Raw genomic sequence first — 17162 nt, 5'->3', positions numbered from 1 at the left:
TTAATTTCCAGACAGCGCGCGAAGGGTTAAACATCACGTAAGATTAATCGCTATTTTCGCGGCTTTTTACCCTCCCCTTTCTGCGCCCGTCTATCAATCTGCTCTTTTCACACATTTCACTTTCTAACTTCCTTGCCGGAGCCGCGCAATCGCCGGTATCCCGAGGGTGATTCTAGAAAAGGTGGCGACGAGAGTTAATAGCGATTCCCGGTTCGGCTGTGTGCTCACCTTTTTCTCACTGCCCCTCTCTTATCGTCCCCGCCATTATAATCCGCCGGCTTATAACTTTCCTGTGAGAGGCCAAGCGGGGGACGGTTAAGGTGGCGGCTTTTTCGGACGTCGCCGTCCACGACGGGTGGGAGAAACGACGGCGAAGAATGAGGAATGAATCTTCGGACGAATGCATAGGCGGAATCCTCTCGCAAGGGGCAAAGGGTAAGGGGAGGGGGATTTTAACGGGGAATCCCGTCCGGAAAGGGATTTTAACGAGTTCGCGATAACGCTCGTCGACGGGAGATTCGGGCCGCCGCTTTTACCCCCTCGGTTCCCCTCGAACCTCCTTCCCCTCGCGAAATAAAAAGCGCGGCTCCTCTTCTCTCATTCCGACTCCGTGGATTATCTCGCGATTCGTGAAATCCCGGCCTTCTCGTATAACCCGTATGATTTTTGCGCATTACGTTCGGGACAGCGGTCGATGAAATCGCGTGACCTGCAGCCGCCTGCTGGTAACATCTGAATTTACCTCGGCAGGGTTTTTTTTTCTTTTCTTTTCTTTTTTTTTTATCTTGATTTTTATCTTCACCGAGAACAACGATTCCGGTCACTTTGACTGGATTTTAGTACCGCTCTCAAACTGTCATTTGTAATTGTTCTTTGAATTTTTCGTTAGGTGAAATATTATTTAAATGTAGATCAGGTACATGCGAAATTTTTTAAACAACGTACGCTGCAAAATCGAATTTAATACCGCACACAAAAATGTTTATAACCGCATAAAGCAGTGCACAAAATTTATTTGCTCAGGAACGCGCGGAATCTAAATGATCGTTATCGAAGGAACAGCTTCCACTTATTGTTTTAGCGCGTGACGGGGAAAGCGTGTAAATCTGGTTATATCGCGCGCGATAAATTAGTCGGTCCTAGCTCGGAACTGTTATTACGGTTATAGTAGTTTAAACTGCTCAAGTTTCGTCAATAGCGAACACTTCGCCTCGAAAGCGCCGATTTGAAAGTGAACCATATATTTCGCGCGTTGTTTATGTTCGGCGAAAATCGGGAGAGAGGCCCCTGGCGTTTTCGCGAAGGCGATGATAATAAAATTAAAGCGAGGTAGGACGTTTCCTGCGGCGTTTTATTCGGCGTCTCATCTGTCACGAATTCGCGAGCGAAAGGAAAAACGCGACGGGGAAAGTCAGCGGCTTTTATTTCTCCCTTTCCGCAAAGCGACCCTCTCTTTACTTTCGTCTTTATGGTGAATAAACAGATCGTAACTTCAATAGTGTAATGATCGCTCGGAGAAAACGGCTCGTCGGTTTGAAAAAGCGAACAAACGATTGAAGGGCGACACACGAGGGACGGAGGTAGAAAGAGAAAGAAGGGAATAAAGTTTTATATGAGTTTCTTGTATCCGTGAAGTCCTATTAATCAGATACAGGATATAAACTGTAAAATAAACGGAGCAGATAGATGAAGGAAATATGTTAGATTTCTTTAAACAACTTTCGCGAATAAAAAAAAAAGAAAAAAAAAAGAAAAAAAAAAGACGAGCCAAGTTTGACGTAAATCTTCCCGGGCGTCTTTGTGCCAAGTACGGGGACGACCTTAGTCGCGCAGTTTTAAAAAGTTGAGATTTATTCAATATTGAGGATTAAAAGTCCCAGTTACGAAAACGCAAAGTACGATATATAGGTAATGACTGTTAAATTATAAGCTCGCGGAGTAGCTTATTTCGAGCGAGAATGAAATTCTAATACGGCACGGCGTACATGTATATTCTCGTTGCACTAACCGCTACTCCGAATATTAACTGATTGGATCATTGCACGCGAACTCGTTCGATACCTCATACCGAGCGTAATAAAGCGAAATCGAAATCTTTTATAGATTCGCGGCGTACTCCCCTCAGTCCCGGAACGGTCCTACTAAAATTGGACGAGATACCGGGCTCCCGAGCTCCGATCATAAATCCGTATATCAGCATAAATTTTTCTCGTCCAGTCCGACGGTGTATAATCTCGGATAGATAAGTCGCTAACGAATCGCGCGCTATAAAATTCCGATGAAATTCAATGCGTTTTGTTAATACAGCGGAAAAAGCCTCTGTGCAAATACGGCTACGCGGAATTTTTCAGAGTATAAACGAAATGTCTTTTTCTTTCTATCTCCGCTCCATCATTAAAAATTATTTTTACTCCTCTGTTGAAATATACGAAAAGGTATTTCAAAATATACAACGTCGACAAATATAAGTTCTTTCTCTCTCTCTCTTTATTTCTCTTTTTAATTTGTTATTCTTCCCGTTTACATCACGACCGCCGTGTCTCGAGTGTTAACCCGGGCCGCGTTGAATTACAAAATACGAAGACAAACGAAGCCGGCGATGGCAGATCGATCTCAATGCGATCAACGAAGAAGCTTCGAGTTCGCGATAGCAGTCTCGACGAGCACGACTGTACGGGGTCAGGGTTTGAAAATGCGGGAGGAAACCAAGGTGGAATGGGGAGGACACCCTTTTTTCGTAGGGTAGCGGCGTGCCGAATCGCAGTTTATTTCAATTATTTAAATCCGCGTTCGCCCGATTCTACCTTTCACCCCTTCCACGTTCCATTCGCGAGATTGGTTTAATTCAGTTCGACGCGCGGTAAGGGAACGTCACGGAATTCCGTCTACGTGATCAGCCTTCCGCTTCGCCGGTCGCCCGCCCACCCGCCGGTGGGTGGTGGGTAGCAGTCCGCGCCGATTTTCCGCAGGATAGTGCGGATATTCCGTGGATACGATCGACGTATACCAACCATCGAACATTTACCCCTGTCGCCCTTTCCGTCCACCCTTTTCGCCCGCTGTCGTCCTGTTTTCGGCCATCTCGCCCGTTTTCACGACCCTTCGAGCGTGGATAACGCGGCCATCGTGGCACACCTACCTACCGTTCGCTCCATGCGTTTGGCCCTTCGTACACTCGCCCTTCCCACTCATTCTTCGAATTCATGTCCCACTGCACCCGCCCTGCCACCGTGTCCCCTTTTCATGCGGGCTTTTCCGACGCAGCGTTCACGAATTCGCATGCTCAGCCGCAACTCACCGCCGCGAAATCGAAATTCTTGCTCTTCCGAGCGCAGTGGGTGTATGTGTGCTCCGCACGAAGGACGAACGGAAACTTAACGGGACTACCGAGGGCAGGGAGCAAAGGTATCCGCAGTAGTGAATAAGCGTCAGTTTAGTCCGACAAAACCGGACATTAGTCACGCGCCCGAACTTTTACTGCCGACGTCGTGAAAATGTTCTCGATGTTTACGCAATTTTTTTTTTCGCAAATAACTCGCATCGAACTCAAATTAATTTACGCTCTTCGGTTCGTAGAACGGTCAGATATCGATTTTTGAAACATTCTTGAATTTTTCCTTTATTTTTTACGAGATAAAACGATACTTTTTGCGAAGGCATGTGAAAGGAATAAATTGAATACGACGATCCTCCCCCCCAAAAAAAATCAATATACAAAATAAAATAAAAAAAAATAAAAGAAATAAAAATAAAAATAGATAGAAGCTAGGTAAAACAAGTAAAAAATTCGACTACGGTCGGCCGATATAACTCGATCCGAGTCGAGTCTGAGGTTACAAGTATCGTGTACACGTTTTCTCTATTTTAATTCCCGGTCAGCGCGCGGCGATGTTTGCGCATTCGTTCGGCAGGTCCAATCAAATATTTGACTGTAAATATGGTGGCTAGCCAGGGTTTTGTGTTACGTTGTAGAGGAACTCGTTCCTTGTCGCGCGCATAAGAGACATAGATCTGATCAGGTCGGATGTTGACTTCCCGCTGGTAAAAGGATTTTACAGAGGTTGCCGTCGCTGTCGCGTGATTAAAGAAAGGAGCGTTCGCACTCTCGAGCGTAATCTCGGATCGATGTTACCCCGGGACGGGTTCGTGTTCGAAGTGGCGTCAATTATTGTGCCTCACTTTTCCCCGACGGCCCCCCCTTCCCCCTCAGCCTCGCGGCCACCCCGATCGGTGTTGTGCATTCGGAGTGTACGTGAGCGACATACCTATTACGCTGATCCAAGAAGTCGTCGGGAGTCACGCGATTTACGGCGGGAACAATGTTGAATTAATCCGCGAATGTATCGTAGCACGCCGCTCGGGAATCTCTCGATCGACCGCGCGATGCCTGAATTTTAGATGATTGAGAAACGAGAGCGGGCTCCCATTTTCTTTCTTTATTATTTTCAATTTTATCAGAAGTAGAAAAAAGTAATCTGTTAAAAAATCATTAGTATCAATGTCGATTTTGATCTTTAAAATATGTCAAATATCGTTCCGGAAGGAAAGGAGTTGAATTTAATTTGACGAATCTAATTTGAAACAGCGATCGTTGCGAAGGAAATAATTACGAGGGAAGAGCAAAAAGATACGGCTCACACGCACGTACGTATGATTCCGCACGTGTGATAGACGCGGCAAATTTAATTTTTGGACACGAGAGAGTTAAGTCCGTCGACTCCCTTTATTTTTTTATTTTTTTTTTTTTTTCGGAGAAAGTGCGCAAGGTTAACAAGATGAGGAACATGATACCAACCGCGAAGAGATGGGTGGAAGCGGTTAATTTAGCGGCAACTAAGGGGTTGCGCAAGCATGCGCCGCCCGCAGTGGCTGCCAAGCTGTCGCTGGAACGTGAACGGGGTGTCCGTCGCACACCCCGATCACGTGTACTATTCTCGACTCCAGCTAGCATCTCGACAAGTTCTGAACTCGGCTTAACACAGGCCGGGAGTTTTATACCCCTCCCTCCTCTGAAACGTAAAACGTAGCGCAGGGCGGGCCGGGTTCGCGGAAGTTCCGTTTGCAGTACGAAGTTCCGCCCTTGTTAGCTTGTTCTCTTCTAAGCCGAGACTACGTAAGCCTTTTTAATGACGGGAGCCCCGGAGACAGGATATTCATGCAAGAAACGTGGCGCGTTTTCGCAAAAGGGATCTTCATTATTTCGCGGAGGCCGGCCTCTTGATGGGGGGAGGGGAAGGAAAAGGAGGGAAAAGAGGTGAAACGCGGGCGGAAATACTGCCGCGGAACTTGCGCGGAACTGCGATTACGTCTCGACGTATCCCGAAACGTGATCGGCAGCTGGCGTAACTGCGCGCCGGTGCGCTATTAACGGCGTAACACGACTGTTCGTCTGATTTATCGTCCAACTTTCCTCGACAACAATAGCCGCTCGCACGCACACGTGCGCCCGGATGTGTCCAAGAAACTTAAAAGTATCAATCCTCTCGGCCGCCACGATTTCCCCGTCTATAAGTATTTTCTTCACTTTGAGGCCTTCGTTTTCTTCCCCTCGTTTTCGTTTTTCCTTACAACTTTATTTCGCCGTAACGATCAACTGCTCCTGCCGTCCGGCGGTAGGTCTTCTCGCGACGAGATGCGCGAATTCCGGTTTAGCGCGGCGCGCTATGCGGATTTTGAACTATGCGCCGGCTATTCTCGCGCGAATTGATGCCGCGCAATAGCGGATCGATAGACAATCAATCGGCAACTATCATGTCGGGGCGAATCGACGGAATCATCGCGTCAAAAACACGGGACGACAGCGGGACGGCTGGCCGACGGCGACAGCTGCCAACAACGCGTGCAATTTTACGTATCGCGAGCACGGCGGGACGGCGTAATATATATATACATATATGTATATATATATATATATTGCAATGTTTTTCGTCATATAAAAAAATACATGGACATTGTCTGGCGCGACGCGGCAATCTGCGAGAGCGTCAAATTCATCATCGGCCGTCCGCTCGGATATTACGCGTGACGTACTAACGAATATCAAAGAAGTGGTACCGTACCGTCGTGCCAGCGCGAATGTTATCAGACGCATGATCGTGACGTTGATTAATGCGCAAGAGAAAAACTTTTTTTTTTTGATCCGCAAACAAATTTTCTGAAGTTAACATACGCCCGTAAACAAAAATGCAACTCCTTCACGGTGAGAAATATCACTTTTAAAGAAACCGAAGATTCGTTTTATCTCGCTTCAACCGAGTGTCCGGCGATAACAAGCTAAAATTCGGCTCGACTCCTTCCTTTTCTTTTCATACGGTTTTTGAGCCATCCGGTAAGTGCACGGGGTCAACCGAACGCTATCGTGCCACTGTAAAATTCAAATTCCACGGACCATTCCCACCGGGCAGAAAAAGAGGTGGAGGGAAAGGGAGGGAGGGAGGGAGACCGAAACGACGTCGTCTGTACACGTACGGGTGCAGGAAATCCGCTACTTCGCCGACTGGGTGTTCCCAGAACGTGCGTCGACTTCTTTGGGGTTTAATTCACGGTCTGCGTCAACGGGCTTGCGACCCGCAGAGGCCGACATGTTAGTTCGTTACATAAACTCGGTCTAAATAATAAACGTGCACTCTGACAAACAATGCGCAGGCGGCTCGAACGAAAATTCAAGTAACGAAAGTCTTCAATTGCTATTTCTTGCATTAAAAAAAAAAATTGTCTTCAAGCTTAAACAAAATATTAAAGTTTGTTTTTTAAAATAAAATTAAAAAAATTAATTGCGCAAGCTTAATTATCTGTTTAAAATTTTCGATTTTACGATTATGGTTTTTCCCCAATTTCAATTTCGCAATTGAAGCTCTCTTGCGATGCAGGCCAATAGCCTTGCACGTATAAGCTGGTCATTTTCTCCCGTTTTCCCCAAAACTGTTCTAGTAGAGAACGGGCTATTTTCCGCCCTATTTGCCCCCTCGTTTTCTCCCCTTAGAAACCATTGCGAAGAACGGCTGGCCCCGGGCTAAGCGTCATTTTAAAGCGAGTCGGATGACCAGTTAGCTGGTAAATACGTGAATGCGGCATGAGCTTAAGAATCTTCCGCGTCGTTCGTCCTTTATGAAAATGACAGTCATACGCGAATATAATAGGACGAGTCGCGGAACTGAAAATATGTTTCATTGTCGGGGCTACGTGCGCGGAGTTTTATTGTAAAACTCAATAACAAAGTTTAAGAGAACAAGATTGCTATTGAACAAACCGAGAGGGAGCGCGAACGGAAAAGTTTTGTAATGATGATGGAAACGGCATTCTAATTTTCATGGCTTCGAGCAAAATGTAGGGAAAAGGTACGTTTGAAATAAGAAATTTAAGGACGGTTCGTGATTATACTGTTCCACCGTCGTCCTACGTCATTTTTAGTTCTTCCCATAGCTTTTCCCGCTCGCTACTTTTTCTCTATTAATTTTCGCGAATATTAATAAACAAATATAAAAGATAGAACTCGTAAATTTCTCATTAATTTTAATTTAGATATTATATTGCATATATATATTTTTTTTAAATAAAACATCGCAATTAAATTGTCACCGTAATTAGAACTATTTAAATAACATAGGTTGAGTAGGTGATAATTTATCTTGCGTGGCATATGAATGGCATTAATTACCAAGTTATTCTTTACGACCGTGATAGGAAAAAACTTTTTTATTCTTTAAAGAGTCGATGGTTTCTTTTTTCGCCGTGCGTCATGGTCATTAACGACGAAACAAAGCCTTCGTAAACGAAAAATATTGTAATGTCTCGGTATGTTAAAAAGTTGCAAAAAGAAAAAAAAAACGTTTGTTTATCATCTATTACGTTCTCGTCGGACTTCAGACTTATAATTAGCTTGTCCGTAAAGTTGCACTGTTGATTCTGTGCTACTTCCGGGAAATGGGAATAAAAAATAATTAGGTCGCTATAGATAAGGCACCGGCTCACGACCCTTTTCCTTTGCACTTAAGAAATTCGCTGGAAGATCTGCCACCGTTTGCATCGACAACAAGTATTTTCGAGGGCAAATAGAAGAACTCCGATAGAAAATAAGGGCAAAATTTAATAAAAGTAAACCAGAGAGTCTCTGGATATCTCTTGAAAAGTTTCTATTTCGCTTTTCAGCGTAATAAATATTTCGTTGTTTAATCTCCCGTCGTTTTTTAATTATATAAATTGTAAAACCTGATTGTTACGTGAAAAATGCAATTATTCACGATGCAGGAAAAAAGTATAATGAATCGTCCATGCGTTTATATAAGATTTCTATCGACTGACTGAATTCAAATAATTTAATTAACGATAATGATTTCACGAGTTAATGTTATTCGTCCAGTGGTTTCACGTTTCGAATATAAAAGTATATAATTTTTTTTTTTCGTACAACGTCGATATTCACGATTACAAAAATTTAAATGAATAATTGTGATACGCGACAACTCGCGAGTAAATTACTTTGAGGTATTATCTCAGGATATAAGCTACAACTATGTGCATATTTCAAGTTGAAACATGACTGAGGTATGAATAAATATGCTAATTATTGCAAGTACAGTAAAACAGAGCATTTTTAAGAGTGAGAACCGTTAAACAGGTACATATATGAGCGTTTAGGACAGTGTGAAATTTACTTATTTGTCTGTCTTAATGTATTTGTTACTTAAGTACGTGCAATTAAAATTCCATTAGTCGCAACAATTCGCAGCGGTATTAGTCAGGCCATAAACGAAACGATACACGAACACATATGCGCGCAATACGTATAAGAGGATCACGCTCGCAACGTGGATCACTTCGCGTTTAGAACCTTGTCCCGCACGCGCGGTAATTTCGATAGTTCCATCCGTCTGGGAGCCTCGATTTATAAAATACAATCCTGTAAGTCAAGTGATATTCATTTACCTATCGCAATTTAATTAATCCGAATTACCATTCGAATATTAGTTAATTGTGACAAAACTTTAGAAAATAATTTTTTAACACTTCTAGAAAGTTTTAAATATTGAAGATTCTATTGTGATTTTACAAATACGTCGTGTTTCAACGATGGCACAATTTACCTTCGACGAAATAAAAGTCTTCGACGATAAAATGGATGAAATGGATATCATAAAAAATCTAGTTGACACGGAATGCCAAGAGAAGGCTTTTTACATTGCAGACATCGGTGATATTATAAAGAAACATCGGGAATGGACGGCCAAGTTACCCAAAGTCACCCCATATTTCGGTATCTGAAAATCACTTCGTTCTTACACTCTCTCAATCGTTCACTTATCGTGACGTAGATTTTTAATATTTATTTAATTTCATTTACTATCTCAGCAGTCAAAGTAAATCCGGATCCGACGGTAATTAAAGTTCTGGCAGCTTTGAACGCTTGTTTCGACTGCGCGTCTGAAGTAAATCTTTAAATCTCTCTTTAAACGTTTCGCGAAAATATTTGAAAGTAATTGTAATCTCCCTTCAACAGCATGAGATAAAAGAGGTAATGCAGCACGGAGTGCACGGCGATCGGATTATTTTCGCGCATCCTACTAAGTATCCGTCTCATATAAAGTACGCTAAACAAGCCGGCGTCAAGCAGATGACGGTGGATAACGAAAGTGAATTGTACAAAATCAAGGATATTTTCCCAGAGGCCGAGTGAGTAGCGCGATGCAACGTAAAATTTGCCGTTTTTAAGACTTATCGTAAATTATTTCGAACGCCTTCGTGTGCGGCAGGGTCGTTATACGGATACGATGCGACGCGAAGAAAACGCCGATACAGCTGGGATTAAAATTCGGTTCCGAACCGGATGAGGAAACCGTGCGTTTAATACGGCTTGCGAAAGATCTCGGGCTGAATTTACACGGCTTTAGCTTTCACGTTGGTAGCCCGTGCGAGGAGCTCGAGGCTTACGCCAGGGGGATCGCGTTGTGCAAACAATTAGTTACTGTCTCCAAGGCAATCGGGTGCGACAAGGTGCAGTTGATCGACATCGGCGGTGGATTTCCGGGCGAGAATGGAACGGACATTGACAAGGTATAATACAGATGTATAGTTACTCTCCGATAACCGCCATCTTTCGTGCATCAAGATAATCGATTAAAACGTTAGACATGAAATTAAATATTACTTAAAAAATTAATAAAAATTTAAAAACGGCTTTTAAATATTTAACATTTAATTATACGTGAATTTAGATAAGATTTTGAGATATCTGCGTCTTTCTTAGGGCAATATATATATATTTATGTAATCCCTTTAGTTCGCCGGTATTATCAACGACGCGATACGGGATCTCGACTCTGGGATAAGAATTATCAGCGAGCCGGGAAGGTACTACGTAACTACCGGCTTCACTTTAGCCTCGCATTTGCATTCGAAAAAAGTGATTTCGAAAGACGGGGTATCAATAAGAATGTATTATATAACTTGTGGAGTATACCATTCTTTCATAGAGGAGCTTTTGGGTTTGGAATCTAGGATGCCACAGTTACTTTACAAAGTAATTTTACATTTCGTTACGCGTAAGTGCCGAACAAATTCTTAATTGATAAGATGGAACACTTGATTTAATATCGTAGCCAGCGAGCGAAGAGAAATTCCTTTCTAATGTATGGGGACCGACCGCCGACTCGTACGATTTAATTCTCAAAGATGTGAAATTGCCCGAGCTTCGCATAGGTGATTGGTTAGTTTGGAAAAACATGGGAGCTTATACAATTGCGCTGGCTTGCCCGTTCAACGGATATCCGATTCCAATTGTGATCCCATTTATTCGACAGAGCCAATGGTATTTTGAAAACAATGCAATACAAATAATAGAATTTTTTAAATAAATAACACGTATGAATTAAATTTTGTTAATGCTTTCAGGAAGGCTTTTAAAGAGCAAATTAACTCGGTATGAGAAGTATTGTTTTACAAAATCCATCGAATTATACAACTAGACGAGAATAATTAAATGACTAAATGTAAATAAAATTTAAAGCTTGTTCCATAAATTAAGCTAAACGCTCTTATATGTACATTTAATTCTACACTCATTAAACGATTAAGTTATAATTTGAAATGCTTGAGTACGAATAACTTAATCTATATGTAGACAATGTTATCGTCAACCGAAATCTATTTAAGTAGAAATAAAATAAAATAAGTGATGTTTCTTTTTATCAATCGCATGGCGTAACTATCTATTTGTCATAGTCGTCGATGAGCAATTAAAAATTAGTATCTAATATACGGAAATCGACTGTCGACTCGGCCGATTTCATACTTAAGGATATTCTATTGCCTGAGCTTTATTTTATACACATAGGCGATTGGTTAGTTTGGAAAAATATGGGCGCTTACACGTTAGCTCTTTCCAATATATTCAATGGATTCCCGATTCCAGCTGCGAGGCCATTTATTAGAAAAACCCGGTGGCTAGTGTCTTTATATCTACATAAAAATTATGTGTATTTAAAAATATTTCCCTCCCCCTCCCCTCCGAAAAATCGCATAAAACATAAATATTTAACGCAAGCTTTTCATTTAATAAAACATCAAATTTATCAGGGAAAAAAAAATTATTATTTTAATATTAACGTACGTAATATTATATTGTTTTATTATTTTAATGCATATCGCACTTGCTGGTTAGATTATTCGCATAAATGCCAATTACGTATTTATTTTAATTTTTAAATTTATCGGGCATATATCATTCTTATCTTCGTCTCGCTAATGGTTGCAAACTGCACAAGATGTAATTGATTAAACGCATGTTACACAGTCGTGATAATAAAGAGTAACGGTAGGCTTTCGTCGAATACACGAGCGATCCACGTGCGCCGAGTGATGCAAATAACCCTGCGATTACGTACACATGACCAGGCCACATTACGTTATAACTATCCGGCTAATCTTTATTTCCAACAATAAACCCCGCTGGCGCAGATAAGAACCGCGGCCGAGGCGGGTTATAAAAAGTACACAACTTCATCCCGAAACTGCGCGCCTTTTAATGAGCACCGAACAAAACGAGTGGCGGAACGTTCCATATTTCATCGCGAACTGAGAAAATTCGCCGCGCCGCGGTCTGTGCGCCCATTGACATCGATCCTCGCTGCTCCGCTATCTTTCATCTTTATCTATAATCCTCGTAACAGTCGTTTAGAGTTAAGTGGCACAAACGACCGCCGCGTTCATCATTCGCAGATGCCGTACAAAGAGATGATTGTCCATTAATCCTTCGTAAAAACGGCGCTACAGCCCAATTCCGGAGACTCCATTCTGCGAAATTCGGAGTACAATGCGTTGAACTTGTTAACATTCAAGCTGCAATTATTTTCGAGGACCCCGCGATTTAAAAATATCCGGCCGACGTCTTTACTAATTTATTTATAAAACCTGTTAAATGTATTTAATAAAATAATAATATTTCGTAGGCGTCAAATTAATTTAAGAAAAATTTCTTTAATTCAAAATCAGTTTCTAAGAATAAAAATCATCGTTCGCGTGCGCGATACGTTTCAGCGCGTTAAACGGCGGACGAAGATCGATGTCGCTGTTAAGGCTGCGATCTCGCGATGTCTATTTCACTTTTCGTTTCGGGTTCTTTTTTTTTTTTACTACCTTCTCTATTTCCGATGTCCCTTTCTCATCCCGCGGGAGACCCGGGCAGGCGGCTGAGCACTAAGTATGCATAGCCCGATTTCCGGGTGCCGAGTACGCGCTTGGACTTCACCTCTGTCCCACGGGTCGGTCTGTAACTAGTTGGCACGATGCCATGCATAGAGGCGCGTGCTAATAAGTGCACCGACTTCGGCAGCGATATCGTTATGCCCGCTAATATTCCAGTGACTGACAAATGCTGCGGGACCGACCGCATCTTTTTCTAAACACGCCCGAGACACTTTTCCTTATCGATCCGAATAGAAATAGTTCTTTGCTTTGCGAGATTAACACCGAGATATTTTACACAAATGCACTTATCAAAAAATAAGACGAGATATATTTTATTTAGCGGCAAAATGTACGCGATATTTTCGTTAAGAGGTCAGAACCAAATAAGTAATTATATCTAAAATTTGTAGTTTATTAAAAAAATATATCTAATATCTAGAGTTTTGCTGTATAAATGCATTACGCGAAAATCGCTTATTGGATTACATGGCAAAACTTGGGGGCGGGAGAGGGAGGAAGGGCTGAAAATATCGTCCAACAGCGAATATGAAAGATAAGGTTGGATTACGAGCGACGATCTATCGCGAGTTTAGCTTTCTGAATCGACCCCCTTCGCTCGTAGGTTCGAATAACCGGGTTAATTCCGATCGGGAATTCGGCGCTTTCTCGTTTCTCTCTTTAGCTTGCGGCTTCGATTGGCTTTGCCGCGCAGTTTTCACGAAGAAGAAAATGGCAAATCGGTTGTCAAATATCCGCCGCAAATACACGATCGATTAGCAACGGATTAAGAATCGGGGTCGCGCGAGGGCCATCGCGATGACGATAGCCTGCCTTTTTTTTTCTCCTGCCTCTCGTATTTCGGCCGTACGTCGTATTTTCGGCGGCAAGACCAATTTCATGCGCGTCACACTGTGAATGACGCTGCTTTAATAACTTTGAATTGCGGTCGCGCTGAATCAATAACCGGTCCATGTACGGGCACGCGCTCCACCGTGAGCCACGTGTGTCTCAATTCGACGCACGCGTTTTCCGCGCAGAAGGATTAGCAGGAATTGGAGCATAAATTCATTAAGACGAACTGGCAGATAATTATCACGCTTAAAGGAGTACGTACAACGGAATAAATTACGTTTCTACCGTTAACAAGCGGCTTGCTTGTCGTTCAGATGTTCTCGTGTAATTTAGAAAAGCTAGGAAAAGAAAAAAGAAAAGAAAAAAAAAATAGATAAAAATCGTATAGTTTAACATGTGAATTAAATCAAAGCGATTTTAATTTTTAATATATATATAATAATTTAATTCAACGTAGGATTAATTGGTCGTTCGAGGATTGTTATCTGGTTTGTTCCGACGTCGGCGATTAGTTGAGAGATATCGTTGGGATTAATTGCTAATCGAACTTTTATTATTTATTTCGTTACTTTGAAATCGTCTCGGCGATAATTATCATTTCCGCGCGCGTAACGCGTCTCGACGACATTATTTATAATTAATTATTCAAGCAAAAAATGCGCGACTTTGTACGCTGCTTGCCGTATCACAAAGCTTGACAGATATAAAACACCGTGCGTTCGTTATTTATTTGTAATTTCAATTAACGAGTTTGAGACCTGCCACATTATTTGGAAGCTATTCGGATCCTTTGAAGTATTATTACTTCAATGCGCGATATATATTATTATGTACCGAAATACGATGTAACGATCATTTAATTAATTCACGGCAAACGCGCGGTTTTGGTAAAATACAACGTTGCTCGTGGCACGCATGCAATTTATGCTTAAAAACATAACGCGAACTTTATGAGTCAACGGGCGCGCGCATCAACATCCTTTGTGAAAATTCAATCAGCTTAATTCCGCTGTACTTACCGTGAATTAATGTTACATAACACGCGGACTGTATTTCGGAATCGCGAAATGCAGAAACGGCTGCGGTTTACAATGCGCTTGCAACCATTAGCACGCAACGATTAGTCAATAAATTTCTTTACGAACTTTACAAATACCTCAGCCGGCAATTGCCGATTTCTTAAACGTAATTAAATTAAAAATGAAAATTACTCATTATCTATTCTTTAATTGTGTATTATATTTTACACAACGTGCGTCGCAAATTAAATCGAAAGAGTCGAATTTAACGTCTCGCTTTCGTCACACAACGACGACGATAATTCTCAGGAGAGTTCGTTCTGTACACACTCGCATTTTTTATCTCGAGATGCTCTAAAAAGAGGGGTTGACTCTGCCGCGTCGGAGCGGATCAAAGGAATCGGCGTACCTAATTGCTATTTACCCCGAGCAATCCCCCTTCTTTCGTCGTTCCCCGACGAGAGTTGCTGTCCCTCTACTTTTCGAGACGATCGTTTCCTCCCGTCCGACCGCCGCGCGCGTTTCTGTCGTTACTGGAATTCTAAAGGATCCGTTTCCCCTCCGCCGTAAAGAGGGTCGTCGTCCACGGGACGAGCTCGCTCCGGAGACTCGTTACAAGGGTTGTAGCAGCAGCCACTCCCCCCTTCCTCCTCCGCGGCATTTTCATATCCAAATAGCACTTGACATCGAGCGGATGTTTCAGCCAAATGCACGAGGGCGAGGCCCACTTGAGGAGCGAACGCTCGAGGAAAATAAAATAACGTCTCGGAATCGAACGTGTTATTCGCCGCCGGAAAGTAAACGGGCACCTACGCTCGCTCTTTTTCGTAAAAACCCTCGCTATTTTTCCAACGCGAATTTGAGCCCTCGTCGCGGGATAGATTTTTTTTTTTTACTTCCTCCGCTCGCGAGCGCCGCGTGCCAAAGAATACATCTTGTCCCCGCGCAAGATATTTGTATTAGCTGTGTAAGCGACTTGAACGAGCCCCCCTCCCCCCGTTTTCCCGGTAATATATTTGTAGGCGAGGCGGCGAATGCCGAGTGACTGAAAATAAGCACGAAAGAAATTATATATATATATATATATATATATCTGCCGCGACAATTCTGTCGAGATTCTCACCCCGTTCTTGGGTCCTCGCTGCCAATTTCGTTCGGACGCGTGAACGGAAGTTCTTTTACGCCAGCTATTCTATATATTTGTCTGGAAAATATCGCAGGAGATATAACAGAATGCTGTGTACACGAAATGCAGCTGGATCGAGTGGGGACGCGCGCGAACGCGAAGACTTGAAAGTGTATAACGTCGCGCGGGAGACAATACCAGCTGAACTCGATTTTCCGGCTGTCGTTAAACTAACGGGCGTTTCCGGCTGCAGTTTTCTCGCTGCGCTCGCCTTTCCTCCACGGACGCGTCCCGGAACAACGTAAAAATGGAATATTATCCATATAAATAATTTCAAAGGGGATTGGCGAAGGACAGAAAAAAATCACGCTCGTCGTTCCGCTTCGGTGTATCGCGAATACTCGCGACGTTCGGATCGTTAAAAAAAAATAAAATTAATTACATAATTTTGTTTGAGAGCGAAATTAAAATTGCGGTAGAAAGTATTTTACCATTTTTTTTTCAATAATTTTATTAACTAATATACTAGCATGTCTACATTAATATTTTTCTTTTTATGTTACAGTTATCGACAGAATTCTCCAACTCCGCTGAAGTTCATGCAGATTGGTAAGTTTTTCTTTTTCTTTCTTCTATTTTATATAAAAGTACACGCTTGAATGTTTACGACTTGGGAGGGAAAAAGGAAATCGTTCACTTTTCCGAACCATCCTACAATGTGAGATTAAATTACTAAGCTCCTCTATAAATCTGTAAGGAAGCTATGATTATTGCTAATGAGACTGCGTTGCCTTTGCTCGCGCATCCTGTATCCCGTCGCGCGAAGCTCGGTCGTTTCCAGATCTCGCGAGGAAGCTCGACTCGTGCTCTTTTTCAGGATTAGCGTCCGATGGTCGAGCGGAATGAGAAAGAAAAAGAATCGCGAAAGAAGGAGCGAGTGTCGTGAGAAAAAGAAGAGGGCGGGAGACGATAAAGATGGGAAGGGAAAGAGTAGGATAAAGGAAAACGAAGGGAGAAAGAGAGAAACAGAGCGAGAGAGACACAAGTCTTTACGAGGGACGCATAACTCATGCCTCTTATTGAAACTTCCGCCTGAGAATGGATTAAGACGGCTTGCACAGAATTTGTCGAAATTTCCGGGACGTATAATTCATTTTCTTACATCTATTGCATCCTTTTCCATTTCGAATAATCCACGCGGATACTTTTCCTCTACGTGCAAATAATTATTTTGCATTATGCGCTAATTGATATCCTTTCGACGTATTTATATATAATCGTCAACGTTGCAATTGATAAAAAAAAGAAAAAAAAAAATTACGCCGTTATTAATTTTTAGTTATGCACATCTCAATGTATAATAAATAAAAATAAAGGACTGTAAATAGGATTTTGCTGCGAAACGATCAGACAGTTATATTCGTGCTCATATTGCGTTTTTCAAATCGATCTATCCTTCGTCTTCGTTCACTTCGACAGAACCG

General features: G+C 42.3%; 2 protein-coding genes across 12 annotated transcripts in view; one reads left to right on the top strand and one right to left on the bottom strand.

The window, feature by feature from the left end:
* Positions 1 to 17162, bottom strand: part of LOC139112706 (agrin) — a 382197-nt gene that overhangs the window by 80797 nt on the left and 284238 nt on the right. The window lies entirely within an intron of this gene.
* LOC139113099 (ornithine decarboxylase 2-like) lies at positions 4894 to 13164 on the top strand. Of its 2 annotated transcripts, XM_070674013.1 has the most exons (7): positions 4894 to 9253; positions 9349 to 9425; positions 9497 to 9669; positions 9750 to 10050; positions 10277 to 10516; positions 10596 to 10804; positions 10888 to 13163. In XM_070674013.1, exons 1-7 carry the CDS (start codon positions 9070 to 9072, stop codon positions 10919 to 10921), a joined length of 1218 nt encoding a protein of 405 aa, XP_070530114.1. In that variant the 5' UTR covers positions 4894 to 9069; the 3' UTR covers positions 10922 to 13163. The 2 variants fall into 2 exon arrangements, with proteins under 2 accessions (XP_070530114.1, XP_070530103.1); XM_070674002.1 differs by having other exon boundaries at positions 10596 to 13164.

Source organism: Cardiocondyla obscurior, linkage group LG01, assembly GCF_019399895.1.
Source record: "Cardiocondyla obscurior isolate alpha-2009 linkage group LG01, Cobs3.1, whole genome shotgun sequence".
Classification (NCBI taxonomy): Eukaryota; Metazoa; Arthropoda; class Insecta; order Hymenoptera; family Formicidae; genus Cardiocondyla; species Cardiocondyla obscurior.
The sequence above is the reverse complement of the archived record's forward strand: the minus strand, read 5'-3'. Positions and strand labels throughout refer to the sequence as shown.